This window comes from Ovis aries, chromosome 2 (assembly GCF_016772045.2).
Source record: "Ovis aries strain OAR_USU_Benz2616 breed Rambouillet chromosome 2, ARS-UI_Ramb_v3.0, whole genome shotgun sequence".
In the NCBI taxonomy this organism is placed as follows: domain Eukaryota; kingdom Metazoa; phylum Chordata; class Mammalia; order Artiodactyla; family Bovidae; genus Ovis; species Ovis aries.
This window is the reverse complement of record NC_056055.1, coordinates 102256760-102269982: the sequence shown is the minus strand read 5'-3', so window position 1 is coordinate 102269982 and position 13223 is coordinate 102256760. Positions and strand designations below refer to the sequence as shown.

The 13223-nt window shown below is 49.1% G+C and overlaps 1 protein-coding gene across 1 annotated transcript in view; it reads left to right on the top strand.

Moving 5' to 3' along the window:
- The window catches only part of SCARA5 (scavenger receptor class A member 5), a 133414-nt gene extending 123805 nt beyond the window's left edge, over positions 1-9609 (top strand). Inside the window, exon 9 of the mRNA XM_004004436.6 lies at positions 7515-9609. Within this exon, the coding sequence (XP_004004485.1) occupies positions 7515-7651 (137 nt within the window). The 3' untranslated portion in view covers positions 7652-9609. The remainder of the gene's footprint in view (positions 1-7514) is intronic.
- The last annotated feature ends 3614 nt before the right edge of the window (positions 9610-13223 follow it).

Here is a 13223-nt window from a genome sequence, read left to right as displayed (position 1 = left end):
GGATCTTCCCAACCCAGGGTTCGAACCTGGGTCTGCTGTGCTGCAGGCAGACTACTGTCTGAGCTACCAGGGAAGCCGTAAAAGTGAACTGTGGCCTGACATCCCCATCACTGTGGCCCGACATCCCCATCACTGTGGCCCGACATCCCCATCACTGGCCAGTAGCTTAGGTCATGTGATATTTGAGACCTGGGCAGGTAGGCAGGCTGTTACTCACAGGTCCACAGTGGGAAATGGGGCCTCCTGTCCCAGCTGCACTTCCTTCTTCCCAGGAGCCAGCTTCTGGCTCCTTCCATGGGCAGGCACTAGGCTCAGTGCTGGGGTATGGAGTTGGGTCAACATAGTCTCTGACCTCAGCATGTTCAGTTTAGGGGGAGGCGGACATGTTCACAGATTCTAAACAGCGTGGGAAGGGCTTGCCTGCCCTGCCAACTGTGGGGCGGGGCGGGGAATGCCCACCTCTCCTGGCAGAGGGCGGGTTGCGCCTCAGGTCCAGATGCCCCTCTGACCACAGATTCCCTTCAGGCAGGTGCCCAGACTCCCGACCCAGTCAGCTCACCCTCAGCCTCACGGAGTCTCCCAGGCCCCCAGCCCCAGCCCCACCTTCCACCATCTCTGTTTCTCTTACGGATGTGCTTTCTGTCCTTCCAGGCAGGACTGCAGACCTGTCCCTCCCCTTCCCCTCACCCACTCCCCTGTCCCTTCTCTGCTGAGTCCCTGGGTCCTACAGATTCTACCCGTGTTGACCTCTTGGACCCTTGACTCTGTCCCCTCCCCTTTGTTCTCACTGTTCTTGCCTTAGGAACTCAGGCTGGGTAGGGCAGTGGCTCAGAGCTCACTCTCTAGGTCAGAGCCTAGCTAGCGTCCCATATCTGCCACTTACTGGTTGGCATCCTGGAGCAGACTTCCTAACCTCCCCAGGCTTCAGCCCTCCCACTTTTGCAGGAGGATGGTGAAGGAAAAACGAGATCGAGATCGTGTATGGCAAGCAGTTAGCACAGCGCAGGCCCAGTGGTGCAGCCATTGGCTGCTTGTTGGGAGGAGGTGGGGCACCCTCCAGGAGCTCTTTCCCTCACGCCCTGCTCCCCACCTCCTCTTCCAGGCCTTCCTCTTCCTGGCTACCAGGGCTCTTTCTAAAACGGTCTCCGGCTTATCACTCCCCTGCCCAACGCTCAGTGGGTCTTTACTGCTCTCAGGATCAAGTCTGGTTTCTCAGCTTAGTGCAGCAAGGTCTGTCCTAAAGTGCCTCACTCCTCGGCGGAGCATCCTTCAGCCACATGCACCCAGATGTGGGCTCTGAGCTCATACAGCTGTTTTTGATCTTCGTGTCCTATCGCCTGCTCTTCCTCAGGTTTGCAATGCCTTTCCCTCCTCTTCACCTAGCTAATTCCTTTTCAGTTTATTTGCTGTTGTTCAGTGGCAAAGTCGTGTCTGACTCTTTGCAACCCCAAGGACAGCATTCCAGGCTTCCCTGACCTTCACTGTTTCCTGGAGTTTGCTCAAACACATGTCCAGTGAGCCGATGACACCATTCAACCATCTCATCCTGTCATCCCCTTCTCCTCCTGCCTTCAAGCTTGCCCAGTCAGAGTCCTTTCCAATGAGTGATAGGTACTGCATAAAGTGGCTCCAATCCTTTGGCCACCTGATGGGAAGACCTAACTCATTAGAAAGACCCTGATGCTGGGAAAGATTGAGGGCAGGAGGAGAAGGGGATGAAAGACGAGATGGTTGGATGGCATCACTGATTCGATGGACGTGAGTTTGAGCAAACTCCGGGAGTTGGTGACGGACAGGGAAGCCTGGCGTGCTGCAGTCCATGGGGTCACAAAGAGTCAGATACAACTGAGCAACTGAACTGAACTGAAAGTGGGAGGGAGGAAGGAGGAACGGGAGGAGAGTGTGAGGAGAGAAGGAAGGAAGAAACTTGTGTGCCTGCAGAATCTTCATCCTCCCCGAGCCATGCAAGAAACTGCCGAGCCTGGCATGCTCTTGGTGGTTTGGCACCATAAAAGTTTTCCTGGCCAGGGCTCAATAATTAAATGATCAGTGTCCCTGGGAAAAAAAACAAAACAAGGAAAGACCCAAGTGAGAAAGACTTGGAGATGATTTTTTTTTTTAAGTTTTAAATTGGTCCAAGAGCTGTTGGAGAGGGAGGGAGTACAGTTGGAAAAGATGGAGGTGATGGCTGGAATAGGCTCCAGAAAGAGATGGAGGGGTTGAGACCAGGGCAGTATCCAGGGAACTGGTCCTGGATACTAAGAAAATCTCTGAAACATGCAGACAGACAAAGGAGGTGGGGGTGGGTACAAATGCAGGTGGATTTGTAGGTGGGGGTGGATGGATGGATTGAGAGTGTCCATTCTAATTATATTATTGTCAGCATTTTTGCTCTCTTTTTTCTTAAGATCAAATTTAAATACTGGGAGGTGGCTTAGTGCACGGGTCAGCAAATGTTAAAGGGTCAGCCAGAAGTAAATACTTTAGGCTTTGTGGGCTAGATGGTCTGTCTCACAACTATTCAACTCTGCAGTTGTAGCACCAGAGTAACTGCAGATGAAAGTAACTGCAGTCTACAAGGTAGATGTTCCAATAAAACTTTATTTACTAAAGCAAGAAGTGGGCTGAATTTTTTTGCCACCTCTGAACTTAGTGACCCATAAAGTGCACTGGATATGTGCTTCTGTAAGGGACAGGGACTAGACTGGCTGGACATCAGAGGTCACTATCTCCTCCTCCCGTAGTCGTTGTGGGACAGGTCTGCTGACCGTTCTGGGGCCTCAGTTTTTCTTTCTCTTAAATGTCTATTTGATAGCTGTCCTGCCTGCCTCTGTGTGGTGCTCTGATGGCAGCCCTTAGGATTCAGTGTAACTCATCCCTTCGATTAATATTACTCCAAATAAACATGCAGCAGCTGAAATGTTAGTTCCATGAAGCTGAGATTTTTTGTTTTTTCTTGTTTTGTTTTTGTACCATTTTTAAAGGTTACTTTCCTGTTACAGTTATAACAAAACGTTGGCTGTAGTCCCCATGTTGTAAGTACATCTTTGTAGCCTGTCTTACACCCAGTTGTTTGTACCTCCCGGTTCCCCACCATGTGTTGCCCCTTCCCCTTCACTGGTGCCCACTAATTTGTTCTCTGTACATACGCATTTTTTGGTATAGGCATTAGTTTGTCGTGTTATCTTAGATTCCTCCTGCAAGTGATATAAAGTATTTGACTTTTCTGACTTATTTTGCTTAGAGTAATGCCCTCCAGGTTCATTCATGTTGCTGCAGATAGCAAAGTTTTGTTCTTTTCTGTGGCTGAGTAGTATCCCGTTGTATATATAATATATATCACGTCTTCTTTATCTAATCCTCTGTTGATGAACACTGGTTGCTCTCCTGTCTTGGCAACTGTATAATTATGGTGCTGCTGTGAACATTGGGGTGCATGTATCTTCTTGAATTAGTTTTTGTTTCTTGTGGATATGTGCCTTGAAGTGGGATTGCTGAATCATATGGTAATTCTATTTTTCGTTTTTTGAGAAACCTCCATACTATTCTCCACCAATTTATATTCTTACCAGCAGTGGGTTTTTTTTAAAAATCATTTTCTGTTCACTAATGTAGCCCAAACACCAGAAGAGCGCTGAGCATGGAGTAGACACTTCAATACTGAATGAATGAATGATGAGAATAAAATAAAATCTCTGCTTACTCATCCCAACCATCCCCTCACATTCCAACAGCCCCTGAGGCTCCAAGTGTCAGAAGACCTGGCCTCTGGTCCCAGTTTTGCCTCCATAAGATAAAACTTCACCGTGTAGCTTCAGTTTTCTGACTCTAAAGTCGGGGAACAGAGAACCCCCTTCCTGCTCCATAATGGGGCTTGTTATGGAGCTCAGAGAGAACCAGCATGGAGGAGCAGGCCTACTCTAGAGCAGGGCTCTCAGACTTGAAGGCATGCTGACTGGTGGAGGTGCTGCTAAGATACAGTGTGTTAGTCGCTTCAGTCGTGTCCGACTGTCTGTGACTGTAGCCCCCCAGGTTCCTCTGTCCATGGGATTCTCCAGGCAAGAATACTGGGGTGGGTTGCCGTGCTCTCCTCCAGGGGATATTCCCAACGCAGGAATCAAACCCAGGTTCAGGTTGCAGTGGGCCCAAGACTCTGCATTGCTGATGAGCTCCCGGGTGATACTGACCTCCTGGTGCTCAGGCCACACAATGAGTGTCAAGTGTCAGCTCTCATGGATGTCAGCTGACACAATGATTGGTATCTGGACTCATGAGAGTTCTAGCCTCTCTGACTCGTGGGGAGCAGAGATGATCTGAGTTCACTGGCCCCTTTAGTGATGTCCCAATAACTGCCGATATGAGCATTGCTGATTTAACAACCCTGTCCTCATTTTATTAGCTCTTCCATGACTGAACATTAGCTAGAACTCCCTAACCTAACCCCAGCTAGAGTTTGGAGTTCCGTGATCCTGTGGACGCGTTAGGACTGGTAACCTCGGGCCTGTTCTGTATTTGTCAGTCTCCTTCATTTGCTGCTTTATTTGTTTTGGGTGTGACTAATCCCACGGAGCTCTTGGGTCTGCAGCCTTTTCCTGGCTAATTTGTAAACTGATGTGTTTTCCAGGAGACATTTAATCTGAGAATTTTTGCTCAGCCTCAAAGGGCTTATTGTGTAAGAGGCACACTGTATCCGGCCAGGGAAGAGGCTGTGATGAACAAATAACATTAACAAAGACAGCAGAAAGAGATCTCTCCTCCCAGCCCTGTCCCCTAGTTCACTGCTCTGCAATCCCTTGAGCAGATGATGAATATCTCAGCCTAACAAAAATATGTCCAAACCACTAAGTCCTTGCAATCAATTTGTTGTTGCTCAGTCGCTCGGTCATGCCCGACTCTGTCACCCGATGGACTGCAGCACCCCAGGCTTCCCTGTCCTTCACTATCTCCCGGAGCTTGCTCAAACTCATGTCCATGGAGTCAGTGATGCCATCTAACCATCTCATCCTCAGCCGCCCCCTTCTCCTCCTGTCCTCAATCTTTCCCTGCATCAGAGTCTTTTCCAAAGGGTTGGCTCTTTGTATCAGTGGCCAAAATATTGGAGCTTCTTACTGGGCAGCAAAATGGTTTAGTTATTCCCTGGATGTGCTTTGTAAAAGGATTTCCCATGCAGTCCAAGGGTGAGTGACAGGTTTTAAGGATTTTAATACTCAAAGAGTCAGACATGATTTAACAACTAAACAACAACAATACCCGACAATTCCTCTAAAAGGAGAGGTTGTCTGGCTGCCGAGAGACGGGACAAAGAGGCATGGTGCCAGGATCAGATGCTAGGATCCCTGAACTGCCTTTCGTGTAGGGTTTTGATGCATTTCAAAGCCCTTTAAAATACAGGAACTGTTACTTCGTTTGGGCTTCCTTTGTGGTTCAGCAGTGAAGAATCTGCCTGCCAAGGCAGGAGACTCGGGTTCAATCCCTCGGTCAGGAAGATTCCCCTGGAGAAGGAAATGGCAACCTACTCCAGTATTCTTGCCTGGGCGATCCCATGAACAGAGGAGCCTGGTGGGCTACAGTCCAAGAGGTTGCAAAGAGTTGGATACTACATAGCGGCTAAACACAATTACCTCGTTTAACTCGCCCAGATTGACATGGCAATATTGGAACGCAGTTTCTGACCTTCAACCCCATGATTTCTGATACCAGCTCTTGAACGTAACAAGTAAGTTACAAGTAGGTTCTCCGTTTACTTAGCTTCAGCACCAAAAGTCTCACATCCTGGGAATCCCCTCCTACTTTTACAACTGAAATGGTCCTCCTGGATGGGCTGAGACTTGAGATTTGTCCTGCTTGTTGTAAAGCCCTATTTCTGCTGTACCAGTGCTTCTCAAACTTCAGTGCAGGACCACTTGGTTCAAATGTAGATTCTGGTTCAGTAGGTCCTGGGCAGGGCATGAGGTTGTGTATTTTTAACAAACTCTGATGCTACTGATCTAGGATCACACTTTGAGTAGCGAAGCTCTAAGATAATGACTCCATGGGAGATGGGAGCCCTGAAGCTCAGGCAGCATTCCAGAGGGCTCCCGAGTGAGCTCCCACCATTAAAGATGTGGCTTGGCCATCAGCCCAGAGAACCCACCAGAACATGGTTGATGGCCCTGCCAGTTCATCAGTGGGGGCTCCAGGTGACTTCTCCCCTCTCCGCTGACCCCAAACAAGCCCTCTCCATTCCCTTGAAGCCACACCCAGCTGACCTATTCCCTTGACGTTCATTGAAGACCTCAGTGCCAAGTCTGTGTCTCTTGAGACTCGGGTACAATCCTGGGAAAACCAACTAAAGACTCCTTGCATGGGCACCTTTAGACCATCAGGGTGGTCCTCCTACGAGCTGAGTGAACAGGGTGGGGTGAACAGGTGGGCAAAACTCAGCTGGATTGTCTTAGCGACCTTGTATTTTGGGAACTGACCTAGTTGCTTATGGTTACGGATGCTTCCGCCTGTCATAATATATTTGTGTGGTGATAATGTTAATTTCTGAGATCTGCTGTCATTCCAAGGACTACTGTTTGAAGCTCATTGTGTGAGACCATCAGCTTAAAATTTTAAAATACTGGAGGTGATGTCGACACAGATATTTGGTTATGGGGTGCTGGATCTGTCCGAGTTAGATCTCTCTGACATTGTGCCGCTGATTATGTCTTGTCTGAATATTCAGCAGCAAAGGCTGCGAGATACATCTCAACAGAGGGGACTTCCCTGGTGATCTAGTGGCTAAGACTCTGTGCTTCCATTGCAGGGGGCACAGGTTTGATCCCTGGTCAGGGAACTAAGAGCCCACAGGTTATGTGGCATGGCCAAAATATCAAAAGCTATTAGGCATCTTGTATAAAGTGTGGGCCTGAGAGGCAGCAAGACTTGGGCTTGAGTTCAGACTCTGCCACTTACAAGCTGAGCAACCTTGCACCACTTGCTCTCTGAACCTCAGTTTTCCCATCTAGAAGAAGGGTTATTCATGCCCATCTCACAGCACCATGGTGAGAATGGACGAAGATCATATAGGTAAGAGGCCCGACACATAGGAGCTGCTTAGTAAATACCATCATGGTTATTTTACTCACTAATTCGTGTCTGACTCTTTGTGACCCCATGGATTGTAGCCCACCAGACTCCTGTATACGTGGGATTCTTCAGGCAAGACCACTGGGTGGGTTGCTATTTCTTCCTCCAGGGAATCTTCCTGACCCAGGGATTGAACTCACGACTCTTACATCTCCCGCATTGGCAGGTAGGTTCTTTACCACTGAGCCACCAGGGAAACCCATCCTCACTGTCCGTTATTGTTATTCTGCTTTCCAGAAACTGAGCCTAGAGAAGAGGCATTGGTCTTGGTGGAGTGGAGAAGGCAGGGGGAGCCACTCGATTAGAGAATTGGCAGCAGAGCTCGGGACAGAGAGCAGTGCTCCCGTCTGTCCTGCGCTCCTGCATCTCTGCTAAGACATCATGTCCGCTTGTCTCCACAGGTACAGGGAGAATTTGGATGGACGATGTTGCCTGCAAGGGCACCGAGGAAAGCATCTTCCGCTGCAGCTTCTCCAAGTGGGGGGTGACAAACTGCGGGCACGCCGAGGATGCCGGTGTGACGTGCAAGAGACACTAACAGTGGGCACAGCCCGAGGTTGGGCCCAGCTGCCGAGCCTCCTTCCTGCATTCCTGGGGTGGGGGCAATGAACGCCTCTGCCCTCTGCACCCAGCCCGGCACCCCCAGACCCCTGTAATTCCCATCCCAGGACCATGGTGACCTGTCACCCTCCTCCTCTTGGACATCTATTCCAAAGCACAACTCTGGGATCCACTGCCTGTCTCTCCCTTCCACCATGGTTCCTGCATGGAGCCCTGGTCGACTGGATCACCTTTTTCCGGAGTCTTCTAAACACTGTGCCCTCAGGGCCACCTGTCCGTGTTCTCTGTGATCTGTGAGTTACAGATGGGTCCTGGCCACCAGTGCAGCAGTGAGGATGGGCAGGAGGCATCCCAGCTCGATTACTCTGCAGGTCATTCCCAAACCTCAGGCCAAGAGTTTTGACCAGCAAGAGACGATACTGAGTGATTCGCCTCCCCCGCTTCACTCTGCCTCTGCACAGCGTTTGTTAGTTTGGGAAAGTGACATAGAGGAGGGGCGGCTCTAGGAGTGAGAGGGAGATGCCAGCCTCCTGCAGGAACCAGTCTGGAGTCCGAGAAGGCAAGTGAAAGGAACATTTACTGAGTGACTGCCACGTGTGCTACGTAGTATCTCGGGCGCTCAATTCATGTATCACTTTGCAGCTCTCCTGCAAGTCATGCTGGCTTGGGTACCACTTGACCTCCAGGTAGCACTCAACTGACCCATTCACCTAGCCTATCAGTCAGATGGAGAATGAGACCATTGTTTCGACCTGGACTCTCATTATGTCTTTGCTTAGATTCAAGCAAGAAGCTGGCGTGCAGCACAAGTGTGACTAGAAGATGACATACTCCAAATCCCATAGGGTGTAAGTTCAAGGTTGGATGTAACTGGCTTCCAAGGCAGCCATCCACATAGGAGGATGGATTTGGAGGGTGACATGGGAGCTATCTGGGTTAAACCAAGGCCAACCCTCAGTCATCTGGCAATCAGGGTTAAAGCCACGTTGCCTGTGTCTCAGAGCTATCTGGAGGCGATGATACAGAACCTTCCAGGCCTCTTCGGGTGTCATCCTGTGGTCAAGAAAACACATGTCCTGATGGAGCCTATTAAGACTGAAAGGAAGTGTGGATTCCCTACTACATCTGGGGGGAGAGGAGGCTGTGGGCCTCTGGGAGCCCCAAGTCTGCACCCCTTTCCTAGTGATGGGGAGATCAGAGTCTGCTTTTGACACGAGGAGGAGGTCATGCTGGGCATTTCTGTGTTTCAGGCCTGGGGAGCTTCATGGGAGCGCGTGAGCATAGGCCCACCGACCCTGGGGGAGTCACAGACTCAGACATGCCTCAGATACACAATCACCTGTCCTACCTGGTGAGCATCGCCTGCCCGGGGAAAGCGATGGCTGGGACCCTCTGGGGATGAGACCAGCAAAGCTCCTGGCTGACAACTAAACCAGTACATGCTATTGGTTGCTCTTTGCTTATAATATGCTTATTATCTGCTATGTTTACATAACGTGCATGTACTCGTGCGTCTTTTTCCAGAGCCGATATATGTATGCATATATGAACACGGCCCTCTTTACTACATAGCTCAGTACATCGCAAATTTGCATTTAAAAAAAAGAACATACTCAAGGTGGAAGAAGGTCACATTAAGTGAAATAAGTCCCCAAGTCTGTTCTGACAAAGAATCCAGCTATCCCACCAAGGAAGACCCATGTAACTTTCTTACCTGGTCTTTTCATTCGGGAAAACATAAGTCTTGCTTTACATCAGTGAAAAACCATGGTGATATGTGTTCGAACTTTAAAAGCAAAGTCTTCTAGTTTACATTCCTACTTAAAAGGACGTGGAAATAGCCATGATCCTGTATTTCAGGGACTAAAAGAAATTAGGCCAGGCCTAAAATACATCAGACCTTTTGTAAGAATTTCAATAAAGCTGAAAACAAGATGCTAACAAGTTTCCCTCACATTCTTTCTCAAGGAAAACTCAGTGAGCATGGGAAGGGGGTGGGCAAAAATTGGATAGGTCTGATCATTTTTCAGCAGGAATTGGTAGAATGGACAGCTTATGAGAAGCTGCCTTAATACTTCCAGAGGACGATAAACAGTCTAGACCAAGAACTTGATGGCATATGAAGTCTTAAGCCCTATTAGGTAACCTAAGGAAAGGATCTCAAGCAAACGAATGATAATTAAGACCCAGCTTATAAGAGAATTGCTTTTGTATTCACTAAAGGAAAGGCCATCTGTCAACTTACTCACTTCTCCAGAGCTATTAGCAGACAGTAAAGAACCTCCCTGCAATGCAGGAGACCCAAGTTCTATCCCTGGGACAGGAAGATCCCCTGGAGTAGGAAATGGCAACCCACTCCAGTATTCTTGCCTGGGGAATTCCATGGACAGAGGAGCTGGGTGGGGTCACAGAGTCAAACACGACTGCATTCTTACTTGAGGAGGTGCTTTCATCCAGAGTTCCGTTCACACAGAGGAAGACCACCCAAGGTCTGTGAACCCACCGGGCCTCATCACCCAGTGAGAGGCAGGAGCCCCCAGACCCAGGACCCGGGCAGTGTGTGGGGTGACCCGGGTCACTGGATAGTCCCGGCCACACGCTCATAGCTGCACCTCTGGGAGAACCTCTTGGCCCCAGGCTGGCTGTGGGCCCTAATAATTTGCCAAAGGAGGTCAAAAAGTAGACTTTCTGGAAACGCACCAGAGGCATTGTGGTTTCCTCTAAAAAGCTGGGTGATGCCCACCCCCAAAGCACTGTGGCTCCCACTCTATATTCAGGCCCCGTGGCGAAGGGGACTTCTCCCCTCTAATGTCTACAAGGCCCCATGTTTCCCTGGTCTCAAATACCCGAGAACCCATGGTGCCTGCGTGGGTTGTAGTCAAGCCGACAGCTGTGGTGGGTTTGAGTCACAAAAGCAGTTACAGCGCTCTCCACCATAGTCACCTGGTGGCTTCTTCAGCCTCATTGTTTCCTGACGGTTATTCTGACATTTCTATGAGATGTCAACTGCGTGAAGCACCTGTCTTTCTCTTCTTGGAACAGCTCTCCCTCAGCCTTCCACGGAACACCTTTCCCATCCCTCCTTTTCTGTTCTCCTGCACCTTTCGATTCTGGGAGCTGAGGTGAGTTCTGACTGAGGGGAGCTTTGTCACTGAATCCTCTTCACCAGCTCACCCCGCAGCTGGAACAGGCTAAGGAGCTTTCCAGGAGGACTCTTAGTCCCCTAGGGTAGTGGTCTCCAATCTTTTCAGCACCAGGGATCAGTTTTGTGGAAGACAATTTTTCCATGGACTGGGTGGTGGGGGGAGGAGGTTTCAGGATGATTCAAGTGCATGACCTTTATTGTGCACTTTATCTGTATTATTATTACCTTGTGATATATAATGAAATATATACAGCTCACCATCTTGCAGAATCAGTGGGAGCCCTGAGCTTGTTTTCCTGCAAATGGATGGTCCCATCTGGGGGTGAGGCAGTGGCAGCCGCTCCCCATTGCTAACACCACCACCTCAGACCATCAAGCATTTGATTCTCACAAGGAATGTGCAACCCGTATCCCTCCCTTGCATAGTTCACAGTACACCTTGAGCGCCTACAAGAACCTGACGCCTCTGCTGATCTAACAGGAGGTGGAGCTCAGGCGGTAACGCGAGCAATGGGGAGCCGCTGTAAAACCAGATGAAGCTTCTCTCACTCACCCACCGCTCACCTCCAGCTGTGCGGCCTGGTTCCTGACAGCCCCCCGCCAGTATCCGCCTGTGGCCCCGGGGACTGGGGACCCCTGCCCTACATGGGGACCTCCCACCCCAGCTGGAGGGAACTTGAACAGTTCTCACTGTGAGCTCTGCTGCCAGTGCTTTCCTCAGAAATTGTTCTACCCCGCCTCCCAGGGTTCACAGATTCAGCAGACAACGCGAGGGAACCCTGTGCACTTTTCTGGAACTTTTCTTTACGTGGCTCCCTAGTCTCAGATGCTGTGCCCAGCAAATTCCAGCCACCTTGGCCTTCCCAGCCTCCAGTCTTTGTCTCCTCACCTCATCAAGTTTCAGCAGAGAGCCTAGGCCAGTGCAGGCTGACCTCATGGGCTGTCTTTTTCTCAAGGAGCACAGACTTGTGCTACTGAGGTCTAAGGTCTAAAGATATTTTGTCAAGTATTTTGACTCCCTAAGTCGTGTCTGGCTCTTTGCGATCTCATGAACTGTAGCTGGTCAGGCTCCTCTCTCCATATGATTTCTCAGGCTAGAATACTGGAGCGGGTTTCCATTTCTTTCTCCAGGGGATCTTCCACACCCAGGAACTGAACCCAGGTCTCCTGAGGTGCAGGCAGTCTCCTGCATTACAGGCAGATTCTTTACCACTGGTGCTGCCTGGATCCAAGTCTTATTTTCACAAATTACTAGATGAACTTCCAGCTTTCAGGACCATCACCTGTAACTCAGAGTATCCTACACACCTAATGTTACAAATATTTTTCAAGAATATGTTAAATTAAAAGTGTTTTAAAAATCTAAAGCGTTATGTAAATTGTTTTGGTTCAGTCACTAAGTTGTGTCTGACTCTTTGCAGCCCCATGGACTGTAGTACTGCAGGCTTCCCTGTCCTCCACTATCTCCCAGAGTTTGCTCAAATTCATGTTCATTGAGATGCTATCCAACCATCTCATCCTCCGTCACCTCCTCCTCCTTTTGCCTTCAATGTTCCCCAGCATCAGGGTCTTTTCCAATGAGTTGCCTCTTCGAATTAGGTGGCCTAACATGGAAGACTTTGACCTTTGGTTTACTGGAAAGATGGTCATTATAATTTAAAATTTTAAGAATTGATCAAGACAAGACAAATACCTTAATAAATAAATTCTGGGACCAAAATAAAGTATAGTTCATTATAGTATCATATTGTCAGAGTATCTGCCACAGATTTACCTGAATTGTCAAGGAAACACAGAATCTGGGCTTTTAAAAAATCACTCTGTGGGAGTCTGCTCATGAGACAGAAGGGCCTCTAGATCCAATTCTTTTCTGGAAGGGCAGACAATGAAGTGTCTGTGATGTGAACAGCTTCAAAATACATTTTGCAGCCCATTTCTCCAGCTTTACTGGGTGACAGGCCAGAGCGTACAGGAACTTGAAGGGCAGAACAGACAGGAGAAATGGGAATAAAAACTTTCTGTAGTTCCCACCGCTCCAGAAAGCCCACTGTTAGCTCTCTGGTGACATCTGCAGGCTAACAAGAGAATGACACATCTGAAAGCCTTCCAGGAAGAATACTCCCTCTAGGGTCAAATCAACCAGATAATTCTAAAGCTGAGTCTAACGTGCATAAGAATCACCTGGGGATTTGGTTAAAACTCAGATTCTCATTTAGTAGGTCTGATTTGGACCCGAGATTCTGAAGGTCTATTTCCTGGGTGATGCCCAAGGCTGCCTAGCCACCTCACCTGTCAGGCAGCATTGAATGTCAGAGTTGGGAAGGGTATCAAAAGTCATCTGTTCAACCTCCTTATTTGACAGGTGAGGAGGCATGAGAACAAGGGGAGAAGGCAGGCACCCCCA